We start from the raw sequence: 17,994 nt of genomic DNA on the forward strand, positions 1-17,994 counted from the left end.
CTGAAACGAGTAATGATATCAGACTACCATCATCCGAAAATGCCCGTGGAATATATCTAGTACCTTTGACAAAGTAAACAATTCTTCAAGAGGACTGTATAAATGCACATATATACACATTAAGTGGGGTGGGTTTATGTGGTTTAAGTGTGCCGGTGCAGTGGTGTTAACAGAAGTCAGTGCTGTAATCCTTTTAAGTTAGACACTCACTGTCTAACTTTGTATGTGTGTATGTACAGATTTCTAACATGGGCTGGAGGACTTTTAGTCAAGTGATTTAAACAAATTGTTATTGAAAAATCAGGGTTAACATTTCCTTCAAGAAAAAAAATAAATAAATAAATCACAATGTCATCTCACACCCAAGTCAGTATTAAAATACAATAAGAGAATATCTGGCAAAAATTGCTTTACATTTAATGCATTTTTAGGAAGGAAGCCATTAAACAAAGAGGTAGACAGCATGCCAAAAGTAAGTGTTTTATGTCATTACACAAGGGTATTCAAAGCAGTAATTTTATTTCTCAACTCACAAGGTGAATATAGTTGGCATGTGGCGAGCGGGAAAGGCAGAGCAGAAAATTAAATGACTGAATCCCGCGCTAGCCAGTTTTCCCTTTTACAACAAATGGTAACAAACTATATTAGCATTTACGCCAATATAGTTCTCTGCAGGGACTTCCCTGCTGACCTGCACCAATCTATGCAAATATATAATTGTGTGTCAAGTACACAATACAAATCTAAACAGATATAATACATTTAGAAGAAAGGTATACAGATGTATAAAAAGTGCAAAGCATTATAACTGGAAAACCTTTCTGGTCAAGTAACTGCCCCTCCCTAATCCATTAACCAAAGCTCCTCCATTTTGTTTTGTTCACTGCAGACAAGCATAGATACTGATGAATGAGCTCTATCTTGGGATTTTTTTGTGTTACAGACAATTACCTGCTTCCATCCACCCAACCCACCCCACCCCACTAATACAGCAGATGCTTACATTGAATTTGAATCTATTACTAACAGCTACGTGTCCATAAAAATGTAATGTACAGATAATTTCACTTTGGAAATCAACCAATTTAGGTCTTGTTTACACATAGCAAACATTTTAAAAATTATAATCAATTTATATGACTGAATATGTTCCAGGAAGTGTTGTCAGCAGGATAGAAAAAAAAATAAAGAAGAATAGGCTACATATAAATGGCTATCTGCCTAGGGTGTAGAGTGCCTGGAAGTTATTGTGCAGGATTACTAGAAAAACATGCAACAAATACACCATTTTGATATGACAAACCATATATTTCATATGAATACTAAACCAGTTTTTGCTTTTTTCGTTTACTTGTTATACTAGAAATATGAAAAAGTAAGAATTTGACTGGCTGCTATGAACAAAATCTGTTGTTCCGTCCTACAAATTAACACTTGATTTATTGGTGCCAAGTAAAAGGCATGATTAAATATGGTGTCACTATTGGGCACACACTACTAGTAAATAAAATAAAATACCTTTAAAATAGATAAGCTTCACCAAATAACATATCCAACAACCCCCTTTTAAAAGCTCAGTCCTATTAAAATGTATCCTGCAAGGCCTCAATTTAGCACACCACAATGCATAGATGTGGCATACGTACATTGTGGTGCATTGAAAAAAGTGCATGTGCATTTAAAATTCCATTGTGGAGTGTTGGCGGGCCATTTAGAATGTGTGCAGTAATGGAACACAAAAATGTAAATTCAAACTGAACAGCTAGTTAGAGGTTTGCATAGGAACCCAAATTTAAAACCATGGTCCAACAAATGGATTTGTATTTGTAGCTTTTTCCTAAGAAAACTTGGGATCTAAAGGAGTGGTTATTCTAGCTGTTAATACAAAGAGGAAGCCATGAACATTCTTTACAACATTCTCCTACTTTTATAAAAATAAAATATGCTGTTAGAAAGTAAAGTGATATATTGATTATATGAGTTAACATCTATTGATCACTGGAATCATATTACCAAAATTAGAGAGTTTTAGGAAATCTACAGAATTTTCCTCCCATAATGTATTTTGATTCCTTTTAATGACCTCATGGTGCACATCATTTTATTTGTATGTAATCTATGCATTACTTGCTTGGACAGATGTACTAGATACTCTATGCCTGCAGCCTTCCAGGCTCTATTTGTGGCATGTTTTACTCTATTAGGCTGCTATAAAGGCACCTTAAAAAGGTGAACTTTCCATATTTTCCAATGTGGGGCTCCTCTCTATTTCCACTTTCTCAGAAAAATTAAACATTCATTCACAGCAAAGAAGAATAATGGAAACAGACTATGATGTTTAGTGGGTAGGTAAGTAAAGTAAAGGGTGAGCAGGGTAAAAATCAGAGGCTTTCACAACCAAGTGAAGTGCAAAATTATGACCAAGGTTAGGACAAAGGGGTGCTCATTTGAGTAGGTTGAAAAGCCTAGGGCTCAGATCCTATGGAGTCAACAGAAACTGTGCAGCAGTTAAGCAAAAAAAGCTAGCATCAGTAAGGAAAAATGTAGAGCATACTGGTAGGAAACTGGGAGCAGATAATCCTCTAAACAATCTCCACCTGTAACACCAGGTGATGTAGACAGTTCCATGTTAGGCAAAATAAAAACAACAGGGAGACATAATTTCCTGATTACAGTCAGAAACTGCTAGAATTTCTGTGTCAACTGGGCCAGAGGGTTTCAGTGTGCACAGCAAAATAAATCATTTAAATATTGACCTTTTTCTCATTCACGGCTCTTTGTGCCACCCCATGACTGACTAACATGGTAACATCTAACCTCCAATAGACTGTGGTAAAGTACACAATTTAGAAACCAGACCGATTTAATAGATAAAGGGAAATTTTGGGACATGCACATTTAAAGCAGACAAAGTTTGAGGCCATTTATTTCCTGCCAATGACACTGCTGATTTTGGCAGGGATACAGCAGAGGATTTGTTTGAGACTACAAGCATTTACACAATTGGGGAGCAGACCTTGAATTGCACTTTACAAATTCTATGGGCTAAAAAAATTCCACAGGACTTCAGGATATGTAGCCAACCCACAATTGGCAGACATAAGAGGAAATTCTGCATGAAGTGAATTGAGCTGGCAAACCAAAGCTCTCATAATTTTATGCTTCAAGTCATTGAAGATGTTAAATACCAATTAGAACAATTAAATTGTGAAAAGATGGTTTCTGACACCACTTAGAATACCTAATTATTTAAAGACTGATACTTGCATACTAGTTTACACTGAAATGACCAAAAGGAAAATTTGTTATTTTTACAACCTTGCATGAGTTTGTAACAAGGGCAGGATTAGGACACGTATGCTCATTCATATCTAAGTGTGTTATCAAGAACCTGGAAGATACTGAAGTTAAAAATTGGTAGATTTCCAAGAAATAGGCAAGTACCTGATGGTATATGACTTGTAAAAAAAAAAAAAACATATGGCCTTAAATCCATTTAAATTCCACCCTAATGTCTCATGATCAAGCTACGTAACCCTATCAAAGTGGGATTCTCATGTACAAGCTTTTGTGTCCAAATAACCTTCACATGCAAAGGATATCAGTCATTTTTGTCAAAATTCCTTGATGTTCAGACAGCAGACATACTTAAAAAGCATGAACTTTAGTCCCTAAAATTGATGGGCTTACAGCCAGTGGCATTTTTTCCTTTCCAACATCCCATGTCTCTACCTACAGGATTTAATTTTCAGGGATTTGACTGTCAAAAAAGGAACTTTTTAAAGTTTTTTTTGCAATCCTGATGGTGTGGAGAGAACCGCGAGACCATCTAATCGACTGCTATTGTTGCCGCGTCAACAAAAGTAAATTCTCAGGTAAAACGAAGCACAAAGTTGTATATCCCAGCCTCGATTCTGCAATTAGGCCTGTTCCCTCCGATGATTCATGAGCCAGTTCCGGTACCGCCACATGATGGACTTGCTTCTGTAGAAGGTCATGAGAAATGCGCTGGAGTTGCAGCCAGTTACAACCCCAAATCATCTGATCCTTACTACTTGGCCGATGAAGATTCAGAACCAGAGACCTTTACACAAGCAGAGCTTAATGATCTCATTCATGATCTAAATCTCTCCAAAGACAAAGCAGAACTTCTTGCTTCAAGGCTTAAACAAAAGTACTTGCTTGCAAAGGTTGTAACTAAAACTCACTACAGAAAACAAAATGATAACTTGACAACGTTCTTCACTAGTGATGGCTCACTGTGCTACTGTCATAATATAAATGCACTCTTTACCAGTTTGTCGCAAAAGCATGTTCCTTCTGAATGGCGTATCTTCATTGATTCCACTAAAGGAAGCTTGAAAGCAGTCTTACTGCATAATGGTAATTCGAAACCAAGTTTACCGATTGCCCATTCCGTTAACCTAAATGAGTCCTTTGACAACATGAAGTTACTACTTGAAGCAATCCAGTATAAAACACACCAGTGGAACATCTGTGGGGATCTAAAGGTCATTGGCTTGCTGATGGGAATGCAAGGAGGATTCACAAAATATTGCTGTTTCCTACATCTGTGGGACAGCGGATCTATAGGAGACCATTATGTCAAGCGTGATTGGCTAGCAAGAGATACCTATAAGTCCGGAACAAGCAGTGTCAAGTTTCTGCCTCTGGTTGATCAGCATAAAATATTTCTGCCACCTCTCCATATCAAGTTAGGCCTAATGAAGAACCTTGTAAAGACCATGGGTAAATCAAACTCTATGGTTTTCAAACATAAGCACTGCAAAAATGAAGGTAGGGATATTTATTGGGCCACAGATCAAGTCTGTTTTGCAGGATGATGTTTTCAAACAATCTCTCCCAGCAGCTGAGCTAGAAGCTTGGGATGCATTCAAGTGGCTGTGTGAAAACTTCCTGGGCAACCATAGGTATCCTACATACAAGGAAGGAGTTCAGAATCGGCTTGATTATTACGAGAAACTGGGCTGTCACATGTCATTAAAAATACATTTCTTGCACTCACATTTAGAATTTATCCCAGAAAATCTTGGTATGGTGAGTGACGAACAAGGAAAACGTTTTCAACAGGACATTCAGGTAATGGAACACCGCTACCAAGGTTTTTGGAATGAAAGTATGATGGCTGACTACTGCTGGATGCTGTACTGCGACAATCCAGACAAGGAGAACACAAGAAAATCATACTCTAAGCATTTCCGAAGAAACAATGGTACCTGACTGACACTGTTCAGTAGATCTATACCACAGTGTGCCTTTTTTACTTCACACTGAAGATGTATTAACATTCACTTCAATGGTTTCAATTACATTTTAGTACAAAATACATGCATGTACAATGTTAGCTATAATAGTACTCATAATTCAGGAACTGTACGTGTTAGGGTAAAACTTAAAACAGACCTGAAATCTGGTTTAGAAAGCTTTGCTGTGGTTTCTGATGATTATCAGAAATAATTGTTGATTATCAGAAAATACTGTTGACCTGTGTAATTGATGAATCGGTAGGGACCTTGACTAGTATGGTATGCCTTGCCGAATGCTTCACAGCTCACCATCCTGAATGCAGCCACACAAAGGTACGTAAGGTTTCCTTGGCAATTTTAACTATAGTTACATTGTGGATAGTATTGTAGCCTGTAGAAGATTAATCTGGCTTTAAGAACTTAAAAAAATAATTTCCTGTTCAGGTATACTTTTTTATAGTCCTACCTGTTCTCTATCCTGTTCCCTATACTAAGTTTCTTCATTGTTTGTTCTGATATTCTACATCTAAACCCTAAAAATAGAGATGTCTCCAAAACATTAAAATATTGCCAATATTTAGGCTATGAAATGATAATACATCTTTCTGGGATACTGGACTGTGGTGTGCTAGCAACATTGATCTTTTATGTTGGTAAACATGATGCCACTAAATGGCATGCAACCTGTGGACTTAGGTGCTTATAAGTATTAGTGTTAGTTGTTATTTGGATGATAGGGAATAGAGACACCCTGTCGAGATGACTATGGTTGACCAGGGCAAACCCTTCTGAAAAGTTACCCAAGAATTCTTTATATATTTACCAAGCCAACATATGTGGAGACCCAGATACAAGGAAAATGTATAATTGTCAAATCCTGAGACCTCAGAAAAGTACTGTTTCCTAAATAAGACAAATGTGCCATGTTTTGCCATACCAGTAAGGCACCAATTTAAAAGATTTGGTATCATCTGAGTCCACTATCATATCTTTAAATGTATGCAGTTCAGACAACCAGTCACTGACTAGATCCACTACAGTGGTAGATGAAAGATGGATCTAAGAAGATACAGGATAGGTAGAATTGTCAGCAAGACAGGGAAAGTGAGTGGAAGAAGGGTCCATTTTACAATTGCTGTGAGGACCTTGTAAGGGCATCTCACTCCATAGGGGCACAACTTTAAACTCATGCTTTCCACTAAACTCTGGTCTGTAAAACCACAAAGATCTAATGGTCCATCAGCAAACAGAGCTGGTCTGATGACTAAACTCAGATGTCAGTACTATAAAGCCATGGAATAGCAGCTCTGCACCTATAAAGGTCAAAATTAGCCCTCCATGGAGATGCTAATAAAATTTGTCAGGGTTAAGTCTGAGATGACTGATCTGGGAGGAGCTCAATGATGGGATCTCCAGGAAGGGATGGTGGTAGCAGCAGCTTTGTCAAGTTTTGGGTTTCTGTTCTTCTTTAACAGCTTCTGGAAGACAAAACCACCAGCATTTAAAAGAGGTGTTGTGAACAGCATCTAACTCTGCTCTGGTGGAAGGGTATTAAATGTTTACTAACAACTAAGGACCTCCAAGTGAAATTGCACAATAAGGAAGGAGCAGCTGTCAATCTAGCGAGGGAACAATGGACAGAGCAGAAAACAAAGTGTGTGTATAACCCACTTCTAAAACAATTTCCATATTTGCAGCATAAAGGTGCACCTGAATGCACCTAGAGTCAAAGGAAATGGTCTCTCCTATTACCTTTTCTACTGAGCAAGTTGCATACCCATTATCATTGGAAATAATCTCATCCAAAGCAGGTCTGAAAGGGCATTGTTTCTGAAAGCTCAACTGGATTACGCGTTATTTGGAAGTGAGATCCCCAATCCAGTGACAGCCATACAAATTTACACAGGCCTATGGAATGCAAGGCCATATAAAACTGAGGTAAAACAAGCCATCACAAATGCTAAAATTTTGTTGACATTTGTAGAGAGCTCTGCAAAAGGACTTACCCCACAATACCATAGTCTGGAAAAAGCATAGTTGCCTTAGGAACTTGATTAAGAGCAAAGCCTGCTGGGTGGAACTAAGCTATAAAGAGAGGCTCCATCTGCTCATCTAAAATGTCTTTAAAATGGAGGACTCCTGTTAACATTTGTGTCCCCTTCATAATAATTACAGTTGGGTACATTACAACCCATAACCCACAACCAACATCTATGCCTAATACACAAATTTTTGGTGGGTGTTGGCTCTTATCTTTGCTTAGAGTAAGTTTTGTAGAGCCACCTCCTAAATATTTGTTTTAGAACATATTGTGTAGATATAGAGGAAAGAAAGAAACCTCTTTCTTTCCTCTATATCTACACAATACGTTTTATACACAAATATTAAAAACCAGAACCACAACACATTAAGGAAAGTTAATGGTCATAAAAATGTGCAGAGAAAAACACTGTAAATGCCCGGTTATTAATAAGGTGCTATTCTAGTTAAATAAGGTAGTCAAAGTTATTGCATTTTATTGTGCCAATGGAAATAAAATAAATGGGAGTGATGGAACACAGCTACATACTGCATAGCTGCAATATTCTCACTGGCACCTTCTAAGCAGATAAAATCTTATTATGCAGTCAGACATACCATACCTCACCTGACAGTAACTTTTTACTTATAAATGCACCAAGATTTAAATACTACTTTCCTGGTTTCTAACTGCAGGCATTACATCCCAAATAATTCCATATTGAAGGCTATGTATATTAAAATTATCTGATTGCCACAAAGTTAAAATCCTGGTATATTTAAATATTTTATACATCACTGTTTTTTGTACAATGTGTTCTTAAGGTTTTTATATACTTACATACTCCCACTTGGGTGGATGGGGGACTGTTTTTTTACACTTGTCAGTATACAGACTTTGAAAATGCTTCTATTGTTAACAATAGATTTGTCCATTTCCAATAAAGATGCACTTTTAGTAAACAATGGATTTGTGAATATGATCACATAACTATGCAGAACCTTTTTAGGGCTGAAGTTCTGGACATGAGTCTGCTTACAATGTGGATGTGTTATAGGGATGTGTAGCGACACCAAACACAGTCCAGGTCAGGGGGACAGGCTCTGTGACGTTGTAGTGTCCTCTGTTGGAAGGATCTCTATGCTACTGTCAGGCTGGCTGGGGGATACACTTTCAGTGAGGTCTATTTCGTGGTCTTGGCTTGGAGAGAGTGGCTGGGGAGAACTGCCAGTGTCTGTGCTGGGTGCTGGGCTCTTCATCTCACTCAGGCCGAGCAGTTCTTGAACATTAAGAGGCAAATCCTGCAGATTAAAAACAGAGGTAAGGAATGAACATTCATCACTCAATTCATTTGGAGGTGCTTGGTTTTAAACAATTATGCAAATGTGTTGGGAACAATCTGACTGAAGATGGAATGTCTGCTACTTGCTCCAGTCAAAAGAGAAAATGTAATTATTTTGCACCAAAAGCATTACAAAAATCCTCTTCAAGCAGGATTCGCCAAGAAGATTCTAGGTTAACTTTCTAAAATGTATTTGCACGTTTTGACATCTAATTCCTATTATGCTCATATAACAATACTAACTCTTGGAAATTGGCTGTGCAGGTCAGGAGCCTTGATATAGAGGCTGAAACATCTATATATCTTGTAATTTGCCTTTATTTAGGTTTTATACTGTACAGAAAAGAAGTACTAAACTAGCAAAAGCTGTGCCAGCAGTTTGAATATAATATTAATGAAAAAACTACCACTGAGCAAGCATGCTATGCTCCCTGTATGCATCTCAAGGTATAATTCTGACTGGTATATACCTTTAAGATTGTTATCCTTTATCTATATAACAAAGTTCTTCGCAGAATAAGGGATTGTGAGTCTAAATAATTAAATATGGAAAAAAACACAAATCTCAAATTACTGCAGAGGATCACAGCACAGATGAAATCATGCCCTTTGTTTAACAGAAACCTAGATACATAAAGCAGAATCTATGTTTAGGATACATTTTACTACCCTGCACTTTCCACTACAATGTCCTTGCTTTCTTGGTCACATTGCAATCATTTCAAGGATATTTCATTCCCCTATTTGTGGTGGTTTAGAATAGAGAAATCTACACTTGCAAAAGTATAATAGTAGTTACCTAATTCACTATTGCACTATTAACACATTTAGCCTATTATGAAAATAGGTAGGTAAAGGGGTGTCATTCCCTATATTCAAAATTTTATTACCCACACACAAACTCTTTCATGTTCACATGGGCAGCTGAATTTATTCTAGCAAATAAAAACTGGTATTGTGACATTTTCACTATAGATCTAATAAAATGATTATATTTAAAGTGAATCTAAATCTAAGGGAAATCAACAGCCAAGCAATCTTAAGAAACTGATTTTTGGTCTTTGATTGGAAAAGTTGGTGGACATCGAAAGTACATGTCATGTGTACAAACAATTGATAAAATCTTATCCAAATTCTTATAACTTACTAGGTAAGAAAAATGATTGCAAGAGCAAAATATTGTACACATTTATGCAGTGTTTTGGATTACCAACCAATTACTGTTTCAATCAGATGGTCAAGCACCAAACCAGAAGCGGGTCTGCTTGTGTGTACGAGGCCCAAGTATTTATGTAAAATACAGCAATTCAGGATAGAATACGTTAATTCTAAAGTCAGCTACCAGTGGTATTTACTAGATGGGATATTTTAAATGAACCCAACAAGCACATTTAAAGTAAAATTGTAGCTGAATATTTTTTTCCCTATTTTTAATAGAATGGGTCAGAGGATCTTTAAAGATGTTGTGTCTCTATCAGTCATTAGGACATAAAGTGAAAAAGAAGCTCACTTACAGACAGCAGAAAAAAAATACTATAAAAGACTGGGAGCCTATAAATGGGAAAACACAGAAATCTATGTTAGAGTAGCCGTCTGTGTCTGCAGCTGCCTGACAACAGGTCCTCGATTCTATTGCTTGTCCAGGTCACTGGGAAGAGAGGGGGGTGTTCTAGTTTACAAATTACTGATGGGTACAAGCTGGCACATTGAAAACTTGAAATTGACTACATTTCAAGCAAATCCAACAGCAAAAAGAAACGTCCTATGTATTTGTTTTTTTGCCTAATGAATAGGTTTAAAATATTTATAGGGTGTTAGGAGACCATTCACCCTATAAAACAGTTTAGTAGAAACATACATGGTTTGTATATCAACTGATAACTTATTTTACCAAGTTACTGTTACGTTGATCAGTAATTATAGTTAATATATTAAAAGCATATGGTATACAACATAAAAATTCTTTACATTTTATATAGCAGGCCTATTCATTAAACATTATAATTATCAACCCTCTATCTACAGCAATTACAGCTTTGCAGACCTTTGGGAAAAAATAATATTTAGGGGAAACTGCAGCCAACAATTTGCAATTTTCAGAAGTGTGAAAGGAATTTAGAACATTTTTCTTACCCTAAGAAAGTTTAGATTAGGAGTTAGGGTCTGGCTATTGTGTGAAACAGTACAATAACACTAAAACAGCACTACAACTACCTATGAAATTCATGAAAAAGGTTTAACATAGCTTGCAGTGGTATATTGTAAACTCAAGGGGAAACCTTTTGAGTTTATTACTTACACTCTGAAACCCTTTAAAGCCCAATTGTACTTTTATAACTCTTATTTTTTTAATACCTTACTGCCACCAGCACCAGCATCCCATAATCTATGTGTCACATAGTCACAGGTCCTAGGTCACAGCCTAATTCTATCTCCAAACTATACGTGTGTCAGCATTGTGGCATGATAGAGGAGTAAAGATTTGAAAATTACACTTTGGGTTTGGAGAAATTTTGTTTTTCAATTATACCTGGTGTTATGTCTTTTTTTAATGACATATTGACTTTAAACAGAAAACATACCTATAAACACTAATACCAATACCAATTAAATCTCAGGCTAACTGGCAAATAAGAGGCAATAGTTAGGTCACAAAGCACCAGAAGTGCTGCAGCGTTAGCAGCCACAACCCCAGCACTCACCTGACAGTGTGCCAGCTGCTGATTCAGAGCTTCAGCACGACACAGAATGTCCTCCACGCTCATCTTCATGGTCAGCTCGTTAATGTGCTGAATAGAGGCAAAGCAACAGATAAATAAAGTCTGCAGTAACATACTGTATGGGGCTGCAGGACACTTAGCATTATAGAAAAACTAAAATAATGGTACAAGCAGAACATTTTGTGCATAAATTTACTTTTTTTCTACGCGAAACCTCAGCTTTGTAATTAGGTCTTACTGTATTTCTGTGCCACTTAAAGGGACAGTCTATCCCAAAGTAAAAACTCATTTAATTGTTTTTAAAGAAAGTGAAGAAAACAATCTACAGTTTCTTATATCTCTTGGGGGGGGGGGGGGCTCTATTAATGAAATCTCTGCACCTTTTCTTCTGAAGGTGCACATGATAAGTACCTTTACTAAGTGGAGTGTTTTGTCAGAGCAAAAGGGGTCTAAGACAACAGCATCTGATCTGAAGAAACACTTGTGGAATGAAGTCAGTTACTGGAGTAAAGTGTCAAGCCTGGAGACAAAAGCACTAGAGGGACACTTTTGCAACAGATTAGATTGTCAGGGTGTCATGTAATTTGGAGTATATAGGGAACAATTGCAATGGAGGGGACACTTAAATATCCTGTTACCAATTTAAACATTTGAAATTAAAAGCACAAAAATATCCAACAACTTTAAATGCTTAATTGCAGTGTTTTTGTTATTATTTTCTGTGCTGACTTGACACCTCAATCTATCACCCTCATATCATACATAAAAACTTTTCTGTACCTGCCTGTAGAAGAACAAAGGGAAATATTATAGTATAATTTGAATGACACCTCTACATACACTAGGTCTGTTGACATCAAAGCTCAAGATGGCTTTTGGATGACAATATATCAGCATGTCAATCTTATCTTAAACATAATCTTATGGAAAAAGTTTTGTTGATATCAGTGGTCTGGCAACAGGTTCTCTTTAAGGTTTTAGAGGAGCTATTTACACTGATGAAACTGGTGGTTTTCATTGTGCAACATGGATTTGAGCAAAGAGATAAATAATACTGGATGCTGGGAGAGGTGTGCATTCAGCAGGCAAGTTCTGCTGTAATGCAATCACATATAAGAAGCAGCCTCAACTTCGTCAGCAGAGATATTGCTGAAAAGAATATATTCCAGTTTATCCTGCTCTTGGTAAGCTCAATTCTTGCTAGCATGGTTTCCTCCCCCCACCACCACTCTATAGAATAAAAGCTGCAGTCGAATGAAAGTGCAGCAGATAAAATAAACTAACTATGTACTGACCAACTTGGCTGCCTCCAGGAAGATGGCAGATTTTATGTTCTTCACCCATCACTGCTATACTTGTACTAAGTAACCTGATGGTGAAGTGGCCTGGTTTCTGCAATAGCAGTGATCAGAGAAAGGGATAATGCTGCCCAGGTTTAGGGCTCTGGGGCAGGGCAATGTGGTGTTCCAGGCACTCCTGCTATTTATTATCTTTATAATGTCATTATCCCTACCCAAAGAACAAGACTCTGTGCCAATGTTTCCATTTCAATGATTCATTTTAAATACAGTGGTGCCTCGGTTTACGACAGAATCTTGTTACGGAATTTTCGGGTTAGGAAAGAAAATTCTGCTTACATTTTGTTTCTGAAACCGAAAGGAGCTCCCGAATACGAAACACGGGTACAACATGTATGCGCTTGGCTCGTCTTGCCTCACTCGATGCTTGGATGCATTGCCTAGTAAACATCTCTGACCGCGTCTTGAGTGATTGCTGCGCTGTATTGCGATTTTTTTTTTTTTTGCGTGTGCTGTATACTGTAAATCCTAATTCCAAGAAAGTTACCAAAAAGGAGCCAAGGAAGAGAAAACACATGAGAATTACACTAGAGACGAAGGAGATCATCGCTAAGCATGAGGCTGGGATGCGCCTGGTTGATCTTGCCCACCATTTCGGTAAATCGACATCAACCATCCGTACTAACGGTGTTGCTGTAACGATGAAACAATGCCCTCAAGTTATGGAAGATGTTGAGAAGTTCTTGCTCGTTTTGATAAATGAGAAGCAGCTGCCTGGAGATAGCGGCCCAGAGGCCAATATATGTGCAAAGGCTAAGCAGCTGCACACTGATCTTGTGAAGAAGACCCCTGGAAGCACTGAAGAAGTACTTGAGGTATTTAAAGCCAGTAGAGACTGATTTCATAAGTTTAAACTTCGCACTGGTATCCATAGCGTTGTGAGACATGGTGAGGCTGCTAGCTCAGACAAAGCAGCAACTGAACGATACGTTAAGAAATTCAAAAAACAAGTGTAATGATGTAGGTGAGTCCTATGGCCTGATATGTGTTCAGATGTCCTGTCTGCACTCTCCATATATGCTCCAATCCAGGGACATCATTTTGCACACCACCTAAAACTAGGAAGTTAGTTAACCAGGCAAGTTGAGGCAAGTAACTGTTGCAGCCAGGGCCCCTAAAACGGATCCCATTTTCTAAAGACGTGCAGGAAAAGGAGCCATTTTGGATCAAACAACACGCTTGGGAAGGTCTTATTTGATGGCAAAGCGTTTGCTTGAACTAAAAGGCTTTCTTGAAGAACTGGAGAATGAAAATGTTTTATTAACTGAAAGCCAGCTCTGGAAAATCTACTTTATAATCCCTTTACTGTCACCAAGAGTTTGAAATCTGAAGGTGTAACATGTAACACCTGGTAAATTCTTCTTGAAATGGAAAAGCTTGATATATTGCCTGAACAAAAGTGGAGGGTTAATAGCTGATGGGTATGCGTGAAAGATAAACGACCAGAAAATGTCCAAATAAAGAAATTCCAGCAGGAGTTTTTTATGGAATTAAAAGAAGTAGAAAAGTATGATCTCTCATCGAAACTGACTGTAGAAGAAGGCATCCTTGTTTATCCCGAGATTATTATGTGATGTGGTTAGAAACGTAACGGCAATGCCACCCACCCAAGGGATCATAAAAGACACAAACATGCGTGATGATAAATGTGGCAAGGTGAAGGTTTAAAACCTTGTTCAAGTTAGTGCTCCTTAAGCCTTAAAGAGGATTTCGGTATATTTCTATAATGATGTACATAAATGATTTGTAAAAGCTTTGGTACTCAACAAGGATTGGTGTTTCATTCATCCATCAAGATTGTAGGGATGTATAGGAGAGGCACAGTCCTTCCATTGCAATTTTAGAAACAAGTCTTGTAAGCTGAAATGAATAGGGTCACAAAGGAGTATTGCAGAGAGATGAGAGCTGAAAGCACCTCCTTTGTGACACTATTCATTTCAGCTTACACTTCATCACGCATCTTTGTGTCTTTTATGATCTCTCATGGACCGTAAAGTACGTACAAAAGATATCCCAGAAGAAGCCCAACAGTGGCGAAACGCGTTGGATTTTTGCACAAACTCTTTACGGTTGGGACTTTTGCGGTCCTTTACACATTCATTTGTTTGATGACATAGAAGTACTGTGTCTAGTATATAAGTACCTAGGTCCTGTGAAGTGTTAACAGGACCAAGGTAAAATGCGTTATGTAATGTTTTTCTTTGATACTATGTAACAAATACACATATATATTATTTCACACAATCCCTGAACCTCATTCTTTTTCTTCTTTTACACATTATATATGATTGCTTAATGAGGTGTCTCAACATATAAAGTTATTAGTGAAGAGAGGAGAACACCCTTATTGAACCTTATTATAAAATGAAATATAAAACAATATTTTTAGCAATAAAAGTTTTTCTCAAGAAACATTAAATAAAAATAAGTATTAATTTTTGAAATGATTTATTATTCATTATTGCTTTCTTTTTGCTAAACATTTTTGTATAATAATTTGAGCAATCCCGCTCGCCTATTGTTAAAAATAAACTATTGATGCTTTCTACTAAAGCACTAGCCTATTTCTCCTTACTACTTCTTTAAGGATTAGGAAATGGAGAATATTGTGGTAAAAATAAGAGTTGGTGTCCCTTACTTTCAACTCTTTTCAGCTCTTTATCTGGCTAGTTTGCCCTATAGGAGATCTTCCCCTTTTGGTTCTCAATGAGATGTGAAAACCTACTTCATCAAGAAAGTAGATGTTTTTTCCATCACCTTAGCAATGAGATCAAGGATTTTGTTAGCATAGCTAAGGATTTTTTGAAGAGAGTGGGAATCAATGTGCCTTGCAGGAATCAAAGAAGTTCTTTTTAACGACCATTGGAATTTATCAATGCATCTATTGTTGAAATAGATACATTAATTCCAAATTTGGCAAAAAATTGATCCTTCATTTCCTTGAGGCCTATTCCGCAACCTTCGGACATTAACCTGCGTAACTCCTCCTTATGGGCTTCATCCAACTTTGAATTTCCCAGACCTCCTCTTGGTAATTTTTCCACTCTACTAGAAGATTTATAGGTCTTAAACATTTTGGTAATGGTTGTACGATTACAACCCAAATCCATTGCTATCTGGGAGGCATAACTTCCATTCAGATAATTGTCTACCACTCTTTGATGTTCTGCATTACTTAATTCTCTGTCCATAAGGGTAAATGCAATACTAAATATAACGCTAATAAACTTTGAAGATAAAAAGAAAAAGATGAATAATATTGTTATCCTAAAACTTAGTATAAATCCATGAAATAAAGATATTTAATTTTAAAATTATATAAAGTAAAAAACATAATAATTGACAAATCAATTTATTTTCATATATTTTTATTAATGTTTCCTGAGAAAAACCTTTATGGTAAAATTATTGTGTTATATTTAATTTTATAATAAATTTATTCATTTATGAATAATTAGGGAGTCTAAGTTTTTTTGTGAAGTTTGGTTGCAAAAGTGTTAAGTTTCAATGCAAAATGGTGAAGATAAAATAAGAAACCCTGTAAATACAGAGGAGTTGAAGAGTCGGAGTCGGGGGTACCAGAAACTGAGGAGTCGGAGTCAAAGGATTTATCTACTGACTCCACAGCCCTGTGTACCTCAAAATGTTTTTAACTGTGATGAGACCGGCCTCTTCTGGAAGAAGATGCCGAAAAGAACCTACATAATGAAAGAAGAATAGGCTTTACCTGGACACAAGCCTATGAAGACAGGCTAACTCTTGTGTTGTGTGGTAACGCAAGTGGTGACTGTAAAATTAAGCCTTTGCTTGTGTATAATGCTGAAAATCCAAGGGTTTTTAAAAAGTATAAAGTGCAAAAGCAAACGCTAACCATTATGTGGAGGGCTAACAGTAGAGCATGGGTCACAAGGCAGTTTTTGTGAATGAGGTGTGGGTGAATGAGGCTGTGGGCCCATCAATCAAAAAATATTTATTGGAGAGAGGGTTACCACTCAGGGCTGTGCTTATCCTCGATAATGTTCCTGCTCATCCTCCAGGTTTAGAGGAACAGTTGTTGGAGGAATTCACCTTCATAAAAGTCAAGTTTCTTCCACCCAACACCACTCCTCTCATCCAGCCCATGGATCAGCAAGTCATTGCTAATTTCAACAATCTCTACAAAAAGTCACTTTTCCACTGTTGCTTCAAAGTGACATCAGACACTGAGCCTGATTTATTAATGTTCTCCAAGGCTGGAGAGAATACACTTTTGTCAGTGAAGCTGGGTGAACCAGCAAACCTGGAAAAGATCCGGTCCAGAATTGAAAACATTTGCTAACAAATAGCTAATAAGTTTTAAGGAATCCACTTCAGGTTTGCTGGATCACCCAGCTTCACTAATGAAAGTGTATTCTCTCCAGCCTTGGAGAGCTTTAATAAATCAGGGCCACTCAGATAACCCTCAGAGAATTTTGGAAAGACCATTTTAATATTTTTAGCTGTATCAAGCTTATTGATAAGGCCTGGAATGGAGTGTCTCAGTGGATACAGAATCTGCTTGGAGAAATTTGTAGCCTGATTGCATTAGAGGATGGGACATTGAGGGGTCTGAGAATGAACCTGATACACCTATTGTCGAAAAAACGGTGTCTCTAGGCAAGTCCCTGGGCTTGGGGGTGGATGATGTGGACGTGGAGGAGCTGGTGGAGGAACACAAAGAAGAGCTGACGAAGAACTGCAGGACCTCCAGCAAGTACAACAGAAGCATGCAGTTGAGGAACTTTCATCAGGGGAGGAGAAGCCAGGAGAGGATGCCCTTTTCTCATTGAGGAAAAATTGTGAAGCTTGGAAGGAAGTGCAAGATTTTGTGGAAAAACTCATCCCAATAAAGCAGTAGCAGGATCACCCAGCTTCACTGTTGAAAGTATATCTTCTCCAGCCTTGGAGAGCTTGGAGAAACAAGGAATGAATGGATGAATATGAATTAAGAGTGAGAAAACAGAGAGAAAGAGATTTGCATATCTGAAAATACAGAAGCTTATGAGAGATAATGGAGGACAGAGATGGTGAAGGAAAAAGATTGAGAGAATAAAAGCTGTACTATATAGTTGAACAAGTCAGCAACTGAGAAGATGTCATCGGCTTACCTGTTCCGCACCTATATTTATTATACCTATAATCACTCATCCTTCATTATGTCACATGACTCATTTTTTATACTCGTATTTTTCTACCTCCACCCACCAATAGCAAAACCTCAAGGATGTGAAAAGTGGGATGAAAAGAGATGGGATAAGAGAGACAAATA

General features: G+C 37.4%; 1 protein-coding gene across 4 annotated transcripts in view; it reads right to left on the reverse strand.

Annotated features, from left to right (window-relative positions):
• Positions 1-394: 394 nt before the first annotated feature.
• TBC1D17 (TBC1 domain family member 17) overlaps positions 395-17,994 on the reverse strand; it is a 48,409-nt gene continuing 30,809 nt past the window's right edge. The window contains exons 16-18 of one of the 4 annotated variants that reach the window (XR_011922650.1): positions 11,332-11,418; positions 8,128-8,588; positions 395-6,745 (exon numbers count right to left, since the gene is read on the reverse strand). Coding sequence is in view for 3 of the 4 variants with exons in the window: in XM_072425687.1 (XP_072281788.1) it covers positions 8,376-8,588; positions 11,332-11,418 (300 nt within the window). In the remaining variant the exon portion in view is untranslated. Of the gene's footprint in view, positions 6,746-7,760; positions 8,589-11,331; positions 11,419-16,072; positions 17,636-17,994 lie in introns of those variants that run through there. The other 3 variants (XM_072425687.1, XM_072425686.1, XM_072425688.1) reach the window with 3 other exon arrangements.

Source organism: Pyxicephalus adspersus, chromosome 11 (assembly GCF_032062135.1).
Source record: "Pyxicephalus adspersus chromosome 11, UCB_Pads_2.0, whole genome shotgun sequence".
In the NCBI taxonomy this organism is placed as follows: Eukaryota; Metazoa; Chordata; class Amphibia; order Anura; family Pyxicephalidae; genus Pyxicephalus; species Pyxicephalus adspersus.